At 35.5% G+C, this 17,199-nt stretch overlaps 1 protein-coding gene across 13 annotated transcripts in view; it reads left to right on the top strand.

The window, feature by feature from the left end:
* CEP170 (centrosomal protein 170) overlaps positions 1-13,953 on the top strand; it is a 102,179-nt gene extending 88,226 nt beyond the window's left edge. For all 13 annotated transcript variants that reach the window (XM_040553544.1, XM_040553553.1, XM_040553550.1 and 10 more), the window contains 5 exons: positions 1,010-1,177; positions 1,451-1,539; positions 6,785-6,878; positions 9,038-9,089; positions 12,080-13,953. In XM_040553544.1, the coding sequence (XP_040409478.1) occupies positions 1,010-1,177; positions 1,451-1,539; positions 6,785-6,878; positions 9,038-9,089; positions 12,080-12,366 (690 nt within the window). In that variant the 3' untranslated portion in view covers positions 12,367-13,953. The remainder of the gene's footprint in view (positions 1-1,009; positions 1,178-1,450; positions 1,540-6,784; positions 6,879-9,037; positions 9,090-12,079) is intronic.
* Positions 13,954-17,199: the final 3,246 nt, after the last annotated feature.

Below are 17,199 nucleotides of genomic sequence, written 5' to 3'. Positions count from 1 at the left end.
TCTGAACATTTAAATGCTTAGGCACCATCAGCTAACAATAACTTCGTATTTTCTCTCCTAATAACATTGTCAAAAACTGCCTTGAAATAAGTTTGCCCTGTGATTCTATTAGTTCTAATTTTCTTTGACTGTCTCTGGTGTGCTTTTGTTTGAATATACTGACTAACTTGTTCTAGTAACCATCACAGTTCTAATGCTGGTAAACATGTTGATTTGAACTGAAATCATCACTTTCTACCATATTACAGTTCACCCTAATATGTTATAAATGTTTACTGCTTTTTTTCTTCATAGTACTCCTTTCAAAATGTGTTTATTCATTTTTGTGTATGTAAAGTTTGGTTAATACATCAGTTGACTTTTACTAGTAAAATACTGTCATTTTCTGTGGAAAAAAAGATATAAACAGTGACGAGAAACCTATGAGTTCTGTACTTAGAAAAATTATAACTACACCCACATAGATTTTATTTTTAATTCTTATGGACTCATGGCTAAACTTCAGTAAGGAAAGTGCTCATTTTCTCCAATCCAGCTAGATTGCTTGAATTATTATGCTACTGTTTTTCTTCTTTAAAAAATCCTGCACAATGTGTACATACTACTGCAGGTGGCAGTGTGTCCTTTAAGTAGGTATAGGTGCTTCTGTAATACTACAATTAATTGGGAAAAAAAATCTAAATTTGATTGTACTGTACTTAATTTCACAAATATATTCCATTAATTAAAGGCCAAACCAGTTTATAGGTAACTATCATGTTACCTGTCTGTAAGCAGAATTTCTGTGGGCTGGTCATGTAGTTACCACGTATGTCTGCTGTTTGGAAAAATGGCATTCGTTTTTACAAGGTATCATTACATTGGCGATGCCTCAGTTTATACTACAAAAGACAACAGAATGATTTTTATTTGATAGACTTTTTGTAATCTGTTTCAAAAGGAAAAAAAAGATTAGTCTCACTTCATCATTACTTGGTTTCATAAACTGTATTTTTCTTTTATTCTCCAGTTGGTTGACCGAGTATTTGATGAAAGTCTCAATTTTAGAAAAATCCCTCCACTAGTGCATGCCAAACCACCAGAGGGGAATGGTCGGCCTAATGATGCTAGACCTCAGCTACCAGATATCACAGATCCCCCAACGATTACCCGAAGGAGGACTTGGAGCAGAGATGAAGTGAGTACACAACAAGTTTCTCTATAGTAGTAGGTCTATTTTAATTTTTCACAATTGTCTCTCTGCTTAGTGTTCTACACTATCCTTTCATTCCTACCTGTATCAGGTAGCATTAATCCTAGAAAACATACTTTGTGTGTTATTTAATTTGCAAAATGTTCTAATATGATTGTATAGGATACTAATTAGAACACAAGTGTGGTTTTTAAGGGTAAAAAGGTAATTGAAAATATATGGAACTGTTTGTTTAATCTTATTTAAAACTTATTGCAGGTTATGGGGGACAGTTTGCTGTTGTCCTCAGTCTTCCAGTTTTCTCGCAAGATAAGACAATCCATAGACAAAACAGCTGGCAAAATCAGGTAGGTGTTTTTTTTTTTTTAATTGTTGTTATTGAAAATGTTCTGCTCTCATCAACATTCCTAGTAGGAGACATGTATTATTCAGATACAGCAAATGTGTTTGGTAGCAACTAGTGTTTTAAAAAAGCAATGTTAGTTATGTGTTTTTTTTTTTTGTAGTGTTCAGTAAGATTTGGAATTAATAATTTTTCCATTATTGCTTGTGTGTGTTACATATTATATGAAGTTAAATATTAGCAAAATTTGCATGGAGAGAATAATATTTATACTTCCAGCAAAAGTGCTGTTGCAAAGCATGAAAATGCTGTGCAAAATCTACATTACCTCTATGCAAGACTAATAGAACTCTCTTAAAAGATAAACTTAAAGTGTAGTGAACTGTGTATTTGCCAAGCTGATGTAAGGATCAACCATTTTAGGAAGAAAAACAATTGGAGAGAGGAGAGAAGTTTCAGTAAATCCTTCTGAAAAAGAATTTGCTCTGGAGACAATAACTAGAATAACAGATGATGACATCTGTTATTTTTAATTGAAAACTCCTGCTTAGATAGTTAGATTCCTGCCAAAAATATCATAGTAGCTAACAAAGTACAGACATGTCAAAAATGATGACTTGTTTCTCTAGCAACAGCTGCTTTTAACTTGAATGAGTGAGCGTACAACCATTTGGTGACCACTTTAGTTGACAAGAGGAAATACAAATTCTAAATAAAAAGTTCAGGGTTGTATAATTCACATGTCCTTCTTCGTGTCTTTGTGCAGTTAATCATTTAAAAATAGTGTACGTAAAAGAAAAAGTAAGTCACTTGGCTGAACTTCATGTATATTTTTTTTAATGTGAGAAAATATTAGGTCAGTAATTGATTGGTTTGTCTAGTAAGTGTCCCATACTGAAATCTTGGATGGATGACCAAATCACAAATTAAATTCATCATAAGGTGATGTAACAACTAAAAGCAGCAAAATACTAGCATATTTGAATGTTGTATTCCCATGAGACTACTGAAAAAGGCTTGACCATACAAATCAAGAAAAAAAAATCAATATAAATCAGTAAAAACTGTAGATTATCTGCCATTTCTAGTATTACTGTTTCTAGTAGGAAGAGTATAACTGAAGAATCAAGTCTTTAAAACAGTCCATTCTTATTATATCTGTTCTATTTTTGTGTGTGTGTCTGTTCTATTTTTACTGGTGGTTATAGGTAACACTTGTGAGTATGTTATTTCTGCTATCTCAGAACATGTTCCCAAACTGACATTTGTCTTGCTTCTTTTTCCAATTTACCATTTGCAGGCTACAGGATTATAATACTGGAATACACTGTTCACTGCCTTTCCTTTCTTGGCTTCCCCAGATACATGATTTCATGTATCGTTATTTATTTAAATATCCTTAAGCAAAAGACACAAATATCTATTGCTATACAAATTTCAGATACCAGTGAATTTGTGAAATGCAGATTTACAATATAGTTACCCTCAAAACCTGTGTCAAATTAACAGAGTTCAACTTTATTATGCAGAATTTATTACAAATTGTGTAGAAATTCACAACTTATTCAAGTTTAATCTACCTTTGAGTGCACCGTATCATTTACTTTAACAGTTGATCCCGACAAGTAAGCAAAGAAACATGTACAAAGAGATACATAAGTGTGAGTGTTCTTCGAAAGTCTTTCTAAAAGGCATTCAAAATACTGCAAACAGAAACATTGCAAAAATATTACATGAAGTTTTGCTTTGAGCATAATTCTCTGGCGAAATACAGTGACATCCATGAGGAACTCTGCTTACCAGTATATTTTTTTTCCTTTTAAAGCTGCATCATCGGAACAAGAATCTTACTTATTGACTGACTTTTTTATGGTAGGCTTGTAGGATGATACGAATCTTAAAATGCCTCAAAAGCAGTAGATAGTAGATGCTCTGTTCTTTTTGTCGTGCTGATTTTTCTTGATGATTTGAAGCTTGTGATCTGTAAATATTTTGCTAGCACAGTTGTAGTTTAACACGAAAAACTGTTAGTACAGTGAATTAAAACAAATTTATGTATGCAAATGCATTCTGAGAAAAACAGGTAATGATAATATTCTTACACATTTCTGCTAAGTTTTCTGAGCTTAATGGGTATGTCATACTACATTATAATTAATGCAACAATGATTTGATCATGGACGATACTATAAACATAAGCATACATGTAAATATTCTATATACATTTAAAGAGAGTGGCATTACATTTTTCAATAAATACATATTGGAGAACTTTTATCTATTTGAAATTCTTTAGCATATTCCCCAGAACTGTAATCAAAACTTCCTGCTGCTCAGAATGGATTTGAATAATATGACATTAATCATAATGTCATCGGTATTTTGAATTAGAAAAACACAATAGTTTTAGAATTGTTTTTAGAGAACATATAAGGGAGCAAAGAGCTACATACGTCAACAAAGCTAAGGTAAATTCTGTAGTAAGTTCAACAAACTCCTATCCTTCTATTCATTTCACTGGAGCTAAGCCAGTTAAAATTTCTGTCCAGAAGAGAGAAGATGAGAATCAGTCAGGATTTGTCAAGCAAACAGTTGTATATTCTTCCAGAGTACTTGACCCTGAAAGGAGATGAGAAAGGTTTATAGGCACCAGTGAGCTTGACTATGTTTTTAAGTCCTCCCTCAAATTTCATTGTTCACCAATGTAAGCTTCTTTTACAAGAGCATAGACAGTATAGTGCAATTATAAATTCCACCATACATACTAAAAAATTACATCCCTCCTATCTGAGTTCAGATTGTCAAAGACGTGCTTCCTGTAAACATAAACAGTCTTCTTTCTATAACATTTTAGTTGCAGAAGCTAGCTTTACTGAAAAGACCAGTTTCACTTTAGCTAAAAATACTATGATCATAAATATTTTCAGTCATTTTTGACAAGATGATCTATTGGAAATTAAAATGGAGCAGAAATCAGTCGTGAAGATAAATAAATCTGAGGAGAAAAATAAATGTGTATCTTTTTGGCTTGACTAGTTTCTTCCCTATTTCATTAGATCTGCCATTTCCGTTTTCTACTTTATGGATAATGTTCAGAGTTCTACTGAGTTCTGTCATCATTCCTACCTTACATTAAGAAATAGGATTGAGAGAAGCTTCTGATGCTGTATTCCTTGGCTAAATTCTCTCAGAGCTGGCCAAGGTGTTTTTGTTTTTTTCCGGGCCATAGCATGGTGTTCAGCTTGAACCAGGTTCAAGTGCTTGATTCTTTCCTTTCACCAAACCCTCTGTATATTTGCATTTTTCTTCAGGATAAGGTCATAGCTTGGGTGTTGCTAATATACTTATAGTCATTGGTGTGTGTAATCAGGTTCTTACCCACTGATGTACATGAAATGACATTGTAATTAAAAATTCTGTAGCACTCTTGCTGGGTATTCTGTAACCAATTCTTTGCTTATGAATTACTGTGGTGGCTTCACAGGAAGCAGATACGCAGCTTGTTTGCTTTTCTGTCTTGGTATGTTGTAATGTGTTTGCAGGAATTTTCAGAGATTATGGAGGGAAGAGGTAAGTACACTTTGCAGTGACAAGACATACCGGTTTTTATCTGTGCTGTACAATATGAATGCAGTACTATTGGCTTGACTTGCAGCAGGCAAGTACCTGTTCAGTCAGGCAAAATCTAGGCAAAGCAATCAGCTCAGTGCAGGCACCACTCATCAGTTCCTGCAGTTGTTTTTGCGTCCTGCAAAGTGCAACGAAAGAAAAATGAGGACTGAGCACAACCAAAGAAGAAAGGTTAGGCAGATTTGCAACAAAAAGACTGGGCAAAGGCAAGAGCAGAAGAAAGAAATGTTGCAAAAAGGAAATATGATTCCTCAAATAATATCAAAAACAAATTGGCCAGTCCAATTTATAGTGGAAGTAATATCATTTTTTAAATTACTTTTTCCATTTTTTCTATTGTTTTAAATAAGTTAACTTCTGAAGTGTAAATTTTTCAAATTGTAGAAAAGTAATATCATCTCTAAAGGAGAATAAGGGTGAAAGCACCACATATATAAATAAGGTCATAAATCATATATAAATACAGAACATTTTAAGCTCATATGAACAAAAAGGTAAATTAAAAAGCAAGCAGTGTCACCATAATTTCTCTATTTTTCTACTTGTGGTGTTTACTGCTAAATAAAGTCTTTGAGATGCACGGTATCATGAATTTGTACCTTAAATAATAATTTCCTGAAAGTCCTACCAATGCTAGTAATTTCTTTAAAATATACTACTTTTAGGTTGTGGTTTTAAATTGATTTGCTTAGAGGTCTGTTTTACTGCAGGTTCAAGTCTAAAGTTAAGTCTAAAATACCATTAATGTTTGCTACAGTTGCATTTCCAGCTAGAGTTAGTATCTAATCATAGCAATTAAAGAAGGGGATTTAGAATATACTCCACTAATGTCATCGTGGTGTCACTTAGGAAAAAAAAAAAAAAAAAAGAATACCCAGATCCTTAAATACACATGGACTCCTTCTTTTCAATTGTGTAAATATGGACAATTTAAATTATGTTTATAATACAGCAATGTTATCATGGCAGGGAAGCAAAACAGTAAAAGCAAACAAACAAAAAACCCACCTGCGGATCTCATAACATGCTTTGGGATTTTACAGATAATAGAAGTGACTTCTTTAAACAAGTAATATTTGTATTGCTGAACTATGTGTATACAATTTGTGCATTGAGAGTTTTCATGCATTAGAAAAACAATATCTTCTGTGTAACATATTTTTAATTTCCAAAAGTGTTTTTTCTCTAAATTAATATAAAGTACAAATGTAGAAGTTGAATTTATTTACCAGTGTTAATCTTTTTCATATATTTTGCCGTTGTTGTAAAATGCAATGTTAACAGGAAATTCTCTTGACTACTATGAAGTAGTTTGAAAATAAAATGGTCCCAGTGCTGGCAGAAAGAATCAACTGTGCCTTTTCAGCACCATAAGCAAGTATTTAGCTACACCATTGCCATTTTAATGTAAATACGAATGATATTGCTGAAACTCTGTATGCTACCCTACGAATTCAAACTTTATGGTTCAATTCTGTCAGTTTTCAATATTTTCAGATTTTGGTTTTATTCAGTGTTCCCTAGGCTGCTTTTTCGGATTGTGTATCTAATCTTTAAGTTTTAGTTTGTCTACCTTTTATCTACTTTAAACATACTATTCTTGCATTTCTTTGTTCTAGAATATTATTTAAGGACCAAGACAGAAATTGGGAAGAAATTGAAAACAAGTTGCGAGCAGAAAGTGAAGTTCCTATTGTGAAAACATCAAGCATGGTATGAATACGTACCTTTTCTGGGACAGAATGAACGTTTTTGTCATATAGTTTCTAAATAATAAGTAGAAGAACATGCTATATTCAAATATTGCAAACAGAATAACTGAAAAGGATGCAAGCTGTACAGACTTAACTGATCACTATTATTTAACTGAAGATAACCATCAGTTTGAATGTTGGATGCTTTCAAATAACTTGTTTTACAATTTCAAGACTACTTTACCTAGTGATTAATCATATTCAGAGAAATAGTTATCTTTTGATATATGGGAAGGAAAAGAATCTGTAGACATATTGTAATAAAAACTCTTCAAATCTAATCGTTTTAATTTTATGCTGAAACGACAACTGTAGGGTACCAACTACAGCTCTAGTTGAATTGTACAGTCTTCTACCCCTGCATAATCAGAAGTATTTCATGACCAGACTGTGTGACAGTGTGAGGGAATGGAGCATGTGTTTTTTCCTGGTATACTTGTCTTCTGCTTCTATACACAGAGCATAGGGTTTAAAAAACATTTCTTCACGTGAGAGCAGGTGGAGAGCCTAGCTGTATTACCCTGACTGCTGGAGTATTGTGCTGCTAGGAAAGTCAACTTACGGAGGCAGCTTTCTTTTCTGAGGGAAAGGCAGGAGAGGAAACTCCTCCTCATGTCCTTCATCTTGGACTGATAGAGAAACAAAATATGCTCATAGTTCCTCTGGTCTTTAACTGGCTAGTACTTCTCTGTTATATCGTTACAAGTTTTTACAGTATAATATGTATCCAGATTTATTTTTCCTGAAAATATTAAAAAACTTGACCTGTAATTTCAGCGGAGTGTTGGGGGGGTGGGGTTGTTTATTTGTTTTCAAAGTTTAATCAAGGTTACTCATGGAAATGTGTAATTTCAGAAATATGATCATAGAATTATCCTATCCATATCCAGAATAAGAACAAAGTTCAGTGTTTTACATTCTAAATGCCATTAATGTGTTTTTTTTAAGGCTTTCATGAAAAAACACGATTTTTTGTATATTTGCTCAGCACTTTACCATTTTTTCTTCCGATGCTTTAAAGCATCTCACATTATTTGAAAGTGTGTGGTTTTTTGGTCTATGCACTTATTTTCAAGTTTCTGCTTATTTTTCAGAGCAATGTATCATTCAAACCCATACTGAAGTGGTGCTTTTTTTTTTTTTTAACCACAAAATGTTATGAAAAGTTAGCAGAGGACAGTTGTAGCTGATGTTTGCTTTGACCTTGGGACATATATGTCCAGCTCAGATGTGGAATTTGCTTAAAGATAATGGCTTTGTAAAATCCAAGATACAATTTCTTGGCCAGCCACAAAAATCCACATCAAATTAGTTAGTGCAGAAATCCTTCAATAGATTTCTGAAACTGAGCACCTTTGAAAATTATCTGCTTATAAAGATCGCTGATAGCTTTCCTCAGCAATCAGATTAGCAGTATTCTTCAGTGCAGGATCCAGTATTCTAAAGCAGCAGGATTTATATCTTTATTATAATCCAAAATGTGGTGCATTTAATGATTGTTGTGTTCCTGATTGCACTGCTGTGGCTACATCTGTGTTAGCAAGCAGTGCAGTGCAGAGGCACTGTAAAGGCAAATGAGTGCTGAAGGCCCAGCGCTGGTGCAGTGCAGGCCCTCACAGGCGCAGGGCCCAGTGGCTGAAGGTAAAATCCTAAGGTAGTCATCTTACTGCCTGTTCTAACTCGCATCCGAGCAAGGTTATGAATCAGCATGTCTACTCCATTGATACTGGGTTTAACGTGTTGACTTTCCTTTGAAGGTTTGCTTTCACTTTGCCTTGTTTCTACACAACTGGGATGCCTATCAGTCAATGCTTACGAAAAATTAGTGTAGGCAATTAAGCAAGGGACAAAATGAGGCTTTGTTGATTTGAGCTATTGGCCAGTCAGGAAGAATAGTTCCAAGAGGGCCACAGTGGTCCATCCTGAAGCACCTAGGGCCCATGGTGTAAGTGGCACGGCCCCACCCAGCAAGGGTCTTCTTGATGCAAGGAGGGACAACACAAATACCATATTGCAAAATCTGGAGAGAGGGATTATTTGCTACTGATACATAGTTTGAATGTCTTCTTCCTTAATGAAACGTGTCCTTGAGCATTTGAATATTTGATTCTTTCCTAGGAAATATCGTCGATCTTACAGGAACTGAAACGAGTTGAGAAACAGTTGCAAGGTAGAGATCCTTTTCCACTTTTCTCTCTAATCATTGTTTGCTTCCAAATTTTTTAATTTTTATATATATATATATATATATATATATATATATATATTTGTATAATAGTGTGGCCAACAAGACCAGGGAAGTGATTGTCCCTCTGTACGTGGCTTTGGTGAGGCCTCACTTCAAATACTGTGGTCAGTTTTGGGCCCCTCACTACAAGGAGGACATCAAGGTGCTTTGGAGCATGTCCAAAGAAGGGCAATGAAGCTGCTGAAGGGTCTAGAGAACAAGGCTTATGAGGAGCAGCTGAAGGAACTGGGGTTGTTTAGCCTGGAGAAAGGGAGGCTCAGAGGAGGCCTTATTGCTCTCTACAACTACCTCAAAGAAGGTTGTAGCAGGGTGGGGGTCAGTCTCTTCTCCCAAGCACCAAGTGATAGGACAAGAAGAAATGGCCTAAAGTTGTATTAGGTGAGGTTTAGGTTGGATATTAGGAAAAATTTCGTCACTGAAAGGGTTGTGAGGCATTAGAACAGGCTGCACAGGGAAGCGGTTGAGTCACCATCCCTGGAGGTATTCAAAAGATGGGTAATGTGGTGCTTAGGGACATGGTTTAGTGGTAGACTTGGCAGAGCTATGTTAACAGTTGAATGTGATTATCTTAGAGGTCTTTTCCAACTTAAATGATTTTATGATTTTATATATATGAAACAAATAAAATTGTCACATCTTATTAAAATATGATCACAGTATGTTACATAATTTAATACCATATAATTACTGGCATATCTGGTAAAGAAACATCACTGACTTATATTAAAACAGAATAGTGATTTTTTTTTTATGTGGGTGAGAACAGGCTCAATTTACAATGAAATAGTCCAGAGAATCCCAGAAGAATTACTTGTGAAACTTCCTTAATATAAATATTTTTGTGGGAAAAATTTGAAGAGTAGGTGATCACAGAACCACAGAATTGTAGGGGTTGGAAGGGACCTGAAGGGACCTCAAGAGATCATCGGGTCCAACTCCCCTGCCAAAGCAGGTTCCCTAGAGCAAATTGCACAGGTAGGCGTCCAGAGTCTCTTTCAGGTTTCATTGCATTTATGCATAAATTTGTATTTGGAATAGGAAACTTGTTATGCATTCAGAGTGTTTTATATAAATGCAGCAGGTCTTGATATTTTTCCAAGTGTGATTTCAGAGGGACTGCATATCCTACTGAGATTAGGCTTTATAAAATAGTCTTTGCACATCAGTAATACCCTCATGTGTAGAACAATTCAGTATAAATAATGCTCTGGGACTATAATCTATAGGAAATCTCAAAAAAAAAAAAAAAAAAAAAAGGTCAGATTTATCTGACCATAAAATGAAAACTTAGGATCAGTTTTTGACATCTTCCCTTCATACTACTAGGTCCATTCTCTGTAATTGTGGAATCCACAGACTATGAAATAGAAGTTATTTCTTTGCTTTTTCACATGCAAAGACTTAACCTACATGTGAAAATCGGGGGGGGGGGGGAAGCATTGACAAGGTCTGCTATTTAGACGTATATTCCATTTATCAAAATCAACCTAAAAGCTACATATATTTTAAAATTGAGACAATTCTCTCTGGTAACAAATGACAGGACATGAAGGAACAGCACAAAGTGGTGCCAGGGGAGGTTCAGGTTGGCCATTAGGAAAATTTCCTTTGCAATGAGAGTGGTCGAACACTGGAAGAGGCTTCCTACTGAGGTGTTTGATGGCCCATGTCTGTCAGCGTTCAAGAGGCATTTGGACAATGCCCTCAACTATTGCCTCAATGCTTTAACTTTTGGTTAGCCCCTTAGTGATCAGGCAGTTGGACTTGATGATCTTTGTAGGTCCCTTCTGACTCAACTATTCTAATTCTAAAAAGAGCTTGCATTTATGTGTTGTTTATACTTAGATTATTGCTTTACTTGGAGGGGTCAAATGAATTGATTGTCCTTGTTCATGTATAATCATAATCGTATTATCTTTGTTTTAAATTTCCTCTTTTTTTTTTTTAATTCAGATTTAATCCTCCATTAATGTGTTTTTTTTTTTAAAAAAAGAATATTTCAGGGGAAATCATTAGTGACTTTTATTGACAAATTAATATTTGTTTCATGCTAATTTTCAAGAAAATATTAATTTGTTACAAATTAGGTTATGTTCAGATTACATAACAAAGAAATAAGGTCCAGAAAAAGAGACCAAATTTCCTTGTGTACGCAGTGGTATTCAAATGTATGTTAATTGAGTTTTGGAAATAGAACACAGAAAGGTTCTGTTAAATATGACACGTGTAATAATAGTTCAGCAAAATAAACATGTACTGGGCGCTTTCAGTTTGCCCTCACTATCTGGAGGGAGAGGGACAATAAACCCATCATTATGTATAAAAGGATAAATGATGGCGCTTTTTGTACAAATTTCATTCAATTGTGTAATTAGCAGCTGTGGATACTTGGGCATGGGGAGGGATGCAACATAATGTGCTTATAATATTAAAGAAACAGTCCCATAAACATGACTAAAAATCCCCTCTTTCTTTCCAGTCCCCATAAGCTAGTTAGAGACTGTTAGTCATCTCTTACCACCCCCACATCAGGCAGTGTTTAGTTTGTGCAATTCCCTTTCATGTGCAATTTTAATAAATGAAAATGCTTTTAAACATATGTATCAGCTACGTATATGTTGTATATACCATTGTATTGCAGTGGTCAGCATATATAAAAAGTTCCTGTCTGTTGTCATAAAAATAAAAGTGTTAGAATAGGATTTTACATCTTTAGATTCTGAATAGTTGACAGATAACTTCAGTTATTGATCCTGTTGGGATCGTTTGTAGGCTTTTACTCTAGTCAGAGATGTTAATATGTAAACAGAATAAAAAGTGAGGAGATACGAATAAGCTATTTTCATTAGTGCAGAAAATAATGTTTTTCATGGTTTCTTCCCTATCCCTTTCATCTTTTCTTGATTGCTTAGCAATTAACGCTATGATTGACCCTGATGGTACCTTGGATGCTTTGAGCAATTTGGGATTTGCCAGCCCCATCTTACCAGCTCAGCCGAAGCAGAAGTCCAGTCCTATTTCCCAAAACACCCGTCCTCAAGTGCAGCCAAACTGCCAGCCTGAAGCACGGGCTCCTCGACCCGCTGCTGTCCCTGTTGCAGCTGAATTTGAGACCACTGAATCTGAGTCGGATTTCAGCATACATTTCAATAGGTTTAATCCAGATGGCGAAGAAGAAGATGCCACTCTGCGTGAATGACATCTCAGTGTTGATACAAATACCGTTCACGTGGAATGTTTTGAAATACTGGAAAGATTATAATATTGGTTTTATAACTAAAAAATAAAAAAGGCTTGGTCAAACAGCAATTGTTTTATTAAACCAGTTTTCTTTAACTGTGATACTTTGATTGTCACACAAATCCTTTTCAAATCATAAAGACATGCATAGATACCAGTGTAGGAAAGCAGATTGTGGCAGGTTTGCCCTTTGTGGTTGTGTGCTTTGCAAAAGAATTACTATATCAGCAGTTTTCCCTTAACAGATTTATTTCTTTTTAAAAGCCATGCAAGCAGTCTAACATTTAATGTTACTGAAACCCCAAATCTCCTTGCCAAGCTGCTCTATTTAATGGACTTCCTCCTCTAAAGTTTGTACAGAACTGTTGAACAGTTAAATTTGATCCTGAATTAGATGATTTATATAGGAAGCATTATCTTTGACTACAATGACACATTACTGCAAAAGGTAAGACAGATTTCAGAAAACATTCATTCTTGTGTGCTGAGAATCTCAAACAGTTCTGTGATTTATATAACCTTGTTGCTGCGTAAATTGTCTTGGGGTTTACAAAGTTCACATTATGTTTGCACTAAGATTTGCTGGGAGTGGTAGGTGAACATATCGATATCATTAAACAGCAAACAGTGTTTTGGTGTACATAGAAAACTGATAATACTGTACTTGCATTAACATTGCAGTGTTTTAATTTACTCTCTGGAAGGACTATTTGGCACTTTTTGATCTTCAAATGTCTTTTTGATGTTAATAAAAGTAGAAGTATTTCATATTCCTGTCCAAATGTTTGTTGAAACTAGGAAACAAATTTAAACATACAGCAATGTGGGACATTTTAAAGCATATTGAGGCAAATGGACTCTCACCAATTCAAATGCAACATAAGCTTATGAAAGAAATTACTGTTCCTTGGAATGATCATGAGATGTAAAATTTTCTTTAGGGACTTGAAATAGAGTTGTCATAATTTGCTTGATCAATAGATGCACTCCCAAGCAAATGATTTTAATTTGTTTCTGTATATTTTCCCATAGTCTTGCTAGTAAAGCTGTCTCTGTCTTACATGTTTAAAAGGATTCTGGAAGAAGACTGCTAACACAGACATTTTGCTTATACCACGGAAAAGCAAGTCTATTTAAAGTTTCCTATATAAGCCTATTTTCCTTCTAAGTTGTCCCAGTAACTTAACATTTGGAAATAATAATAAAAATAAAAGTAAATTACTTTGTATTTCCAGAACACTGTAATTTGGAGGAATGTTATTTCTGTTAAATGTAACTAATAGACTGGAATTTTCCTATGTTTGCATCAGTCTCTATATATTAAGGTTAAAGATACAGTTTTGCAGCTTTTATGAAATGGTCTTTAATATCAGCAATAATCCTATATGACATTTGTTTAAAAAATCTACTTTCTGTACACTTTTAAATTGTACAGGCTTTCAGAAATCAGTAAAAGTTGGACCAGTTAATAAAAACACAAAAACTTTTTTTGTAGAGATGTAAAAACAAAACCACTAATCTGTTGTATAATGGATTTCATATTTTCTTTAAAAAAAAAAGTTAAAAGCAAACAGCCTTCATGTATGATTCAATATGCTCTACTCCAGCTAACTGTGGAAGCCTGAACTAGACTAGTCTACAGGGCTACAAGAAAAGTTTTAGAAGGTGCAGAAGGGCAAAAACAAATTGAAACTAGAGCTAGGTATTGAAAACAGAGTGTACCAAACCATTGCCATAATTCCTTCTTTTGTTTCATGCTTGGAAACATAATTTTTCTGCAGACTCGAGTGGGAAGTAGGAGATGGCTAGGAAGGATTAAAGGTGCAGGCTCTTCGTGCAAGATTCTGTTTGTGTTCCTTCAGGCGTTTATACCTTTATGTTCTGTAATAAGCATTTTGCATTACTATGTTCTTATTTTATATGAACATGTTCTCCTTATTTATTTTTGTTACATTTATTATGTATGTTATTTTGTTATATGCATTTACAACTCCATTTTTAAATAAAGTGTTTCTGGAACTTTACAAGCGTGTGAGTATGTAATTCAGTGCTGGGAAGTTCACACAATCCTCCTGCATTCCACCTTACCTGTACTGAAATAGGAAATGGCATTCTTCATAAATACCTTCTTTACTGAAAACGCTGTAGTATTGCCACCCCTGCATCATTTATTCTGTGTTGACACTATTGGCTTGCTTTCCTATACTCGGGTTTGTTACAACATTTGAATTGATTTTTGTGTGCAAAACTAGAGGCAAAAATAGTCCATTATGCTAGTCACCAAATAGTGACTGTTTCCCCCTTCATAGAATGAAAATAAGTGAGCTTTATTGCACCTGCCAGGTGCAATATCAAATTGTTTCCAGACTGCTTTCCTTGTGCTTCATATATTGGAAAACTTTATTGAACATTCTGGTTTGGCTCCAGGTTGGTGCCTGTTTTTCTTTTGTCCCAGCTTGGATTTTGCACAAACTTTCCTGCAAGATATTGCATTTCCTCCTCTGTAGTTAGTTTCATGCAAGAGCAGAACTGAGTTTAGTATTAAATTCCAACAATTCTTTCCCAGCTTGCATGTTTCAGCATTAGTGAGCTTATCTCTGGGCTAATGTTAGCACCTGATGTAGAATCACAGACTCAGGTATGTTGGAAAGGACCCTTCAGATCATCAAGCCCAACCATCAGCCTAGCACTTCCAAGTCCACCCCTAAACCATGTCCCTAAGCTCCACATCCACATGTCTTTTAAATACCTCCAGGGCATACTGAGCTTAGGAGAGGTGATATGTTTCAGCCTACCTGAGCAGGGTTGGTTCATTGCTGTAAGCAGCACTTGCCACTTGGAGTTTCTGAGAATGTGTTTCTAGGCTCCCGAGCAGATGTTTGAGAATCTGAACTTCCAACTTTGTCCAATTTAAGTAGTTTTCAAATCTTAAAGTGGCATTAACCTAAAAAGTCATTTTCTTTTTAGCAGTGAAATGGTTTTATTTGGAAAATATATGGATTTTATGCAACCATAAGAAAACTCTTCAACAAATCATGTCTTTGTCCCCTAATGCTCCAGCACACAATCCAGCACACAACAACCTCAATTATAGGTTTAAAGTTAAGCATAACTGCTCTCCGTTGAGTCAATGGAAAGGTTCGTCTAAGCGAAGTTATATACCTGCATGACTGAGTGCAAAATCAGACCACTGCGTTCAAGTTTTTGCTTGTATGCACTTCAGTAGAGTTCAGAAAAGTTGCCCTCCAGCACAGGAAATTTTAAAGTGTTTTTAAATGAGATGATTATAAGCTTTAACCCGAAGTTGCAAAAGCAAGGATTTTTAAATTAGTAGGAAGAAATTCATCCTACTTGAGATCTGTGGTTTCTTTTAATTGATATTTAAATTCCTCCAGCCTAGGAAACATGCTGGAACATGTCCTACTGCTTTAAAATGCAGTCAGCCAAAAAATGGAAAGCATAAAGTAGCAGATATAAAGCAAGAGGTATGATTAAAAAGCATAGCTGAAGGAAATTTCTAGTTAAGGCTTTTCTCCAGGGAGACACAGTGAAACCGAGGATCACTGCAGATCAATGAAGCCATCTTGCCACTGTCTGAAGTCTCCCAGATGGCGGGACGGAGGGCTGGCACAGATAATCTTACAAACAGCACAATTGCCCTTAGGCTTGCAGCGCACTACTGAGGCCAAAGAAGGAGCTACAAGACCCTACCCTCCAGTGGTGCTTTCTGGCTGAACTGCACCTTCCCAGCTGGATCAATTTGCTCCCTCCCTGCCCTTTCCCCCGCTGGGTTTTCTGGCAGTGCTCCACACTGCTGGGCTGGAGGAATCCCCCGGGTCGGCCAGCGAGGCACTTTGGAGCTGCTTCTTCCTCCTGGCAGACCCAGAGACCTCAAGCATTGCATGCTTAATCCCCGGTGCTGTGCTTCTTCGACATTTTCATGAGTCTCCAGAAAATCTTTTTTCCAGGCCTCTCCCTATTTCTCTCTATTAGACAGCACTGAATGCCATGATGTGTATCAGTTTTGTTTGAATTTATATGGTTTGTATGTGCATGAAGTGCTGTAATTTCCCATGCAAATTATCTTGGGTTATGTGCATATATTTAAATATTTTTATCTTTTTTATCTTAAGATTTAATGAGCTAATGCAGATCATACCAATGGAAGTTTTCAGCCACCAATACCTGTGGCTTTCGATCTGCTGCCAGCAAAACCCTATTAGCCAGTTTTGCAGCACTGATGCAGCTGTTCATTTTAGTTTTCTAATGTAATGTAATGTCGTGACTCCATTTCAAAATATAGGAAGAAGCACAAAGTGACAGACATTCAAGTAATTGCTTTTTGTTCGATGATCCAAAAATCATCGGGAATATATGAAAGATTATATTTTTACAACCCTATGGTTAATCACGCCAGTTTCCCTGTAGGACAGTGTGCAGCAGGAGGATTCTGTAGGAAGGCTGTAGTCCTAAGCCTCAGTTACTGATTGTGGCTGTATTACTCTTGTATGTTAAATGTCCACAGGATCTCGATACCAAAAAATGGCAAGTACAGTATATACTGCTCAGAAAAGATCTAAAAGCCATTCACCCTCCTGTCAACTTCTCATAAAAAAAAGATAAATACAGTGATATACCGTGCTGAGCACATGAATTCTTCTGGTAGAAAAAATTCTGAAGCCTCTAAAATTTTCTAGTTAAACTGCTACTTACCAGGAATTCAAAGTGTTAAAGATGTTGTTTTGAGAAAGGTCACATGCCCCGTTAAGTCTGGTGTCCTTTGAAATAAGAT

Source organism: Cygnus olor, chromosome 3, assembly GCF_009769625.2.
Source record: "Cygnus olor isolate bCygOlo1 chromosome 3, bCygOlo1.pri.v2, whole genome shotgun sequence".
Classification (NCBI taxonomy): domain Eukaryota; kingdom Metazoa; phylum Chordata; class Aves; order Anseriformes; family Anatidae; genus Cygnus; species Cygnus olor.
Note: the sequence above shows the minus strand (reverse complement) of the source record. Positions and strands in the feature narration are given on the sequence as shown.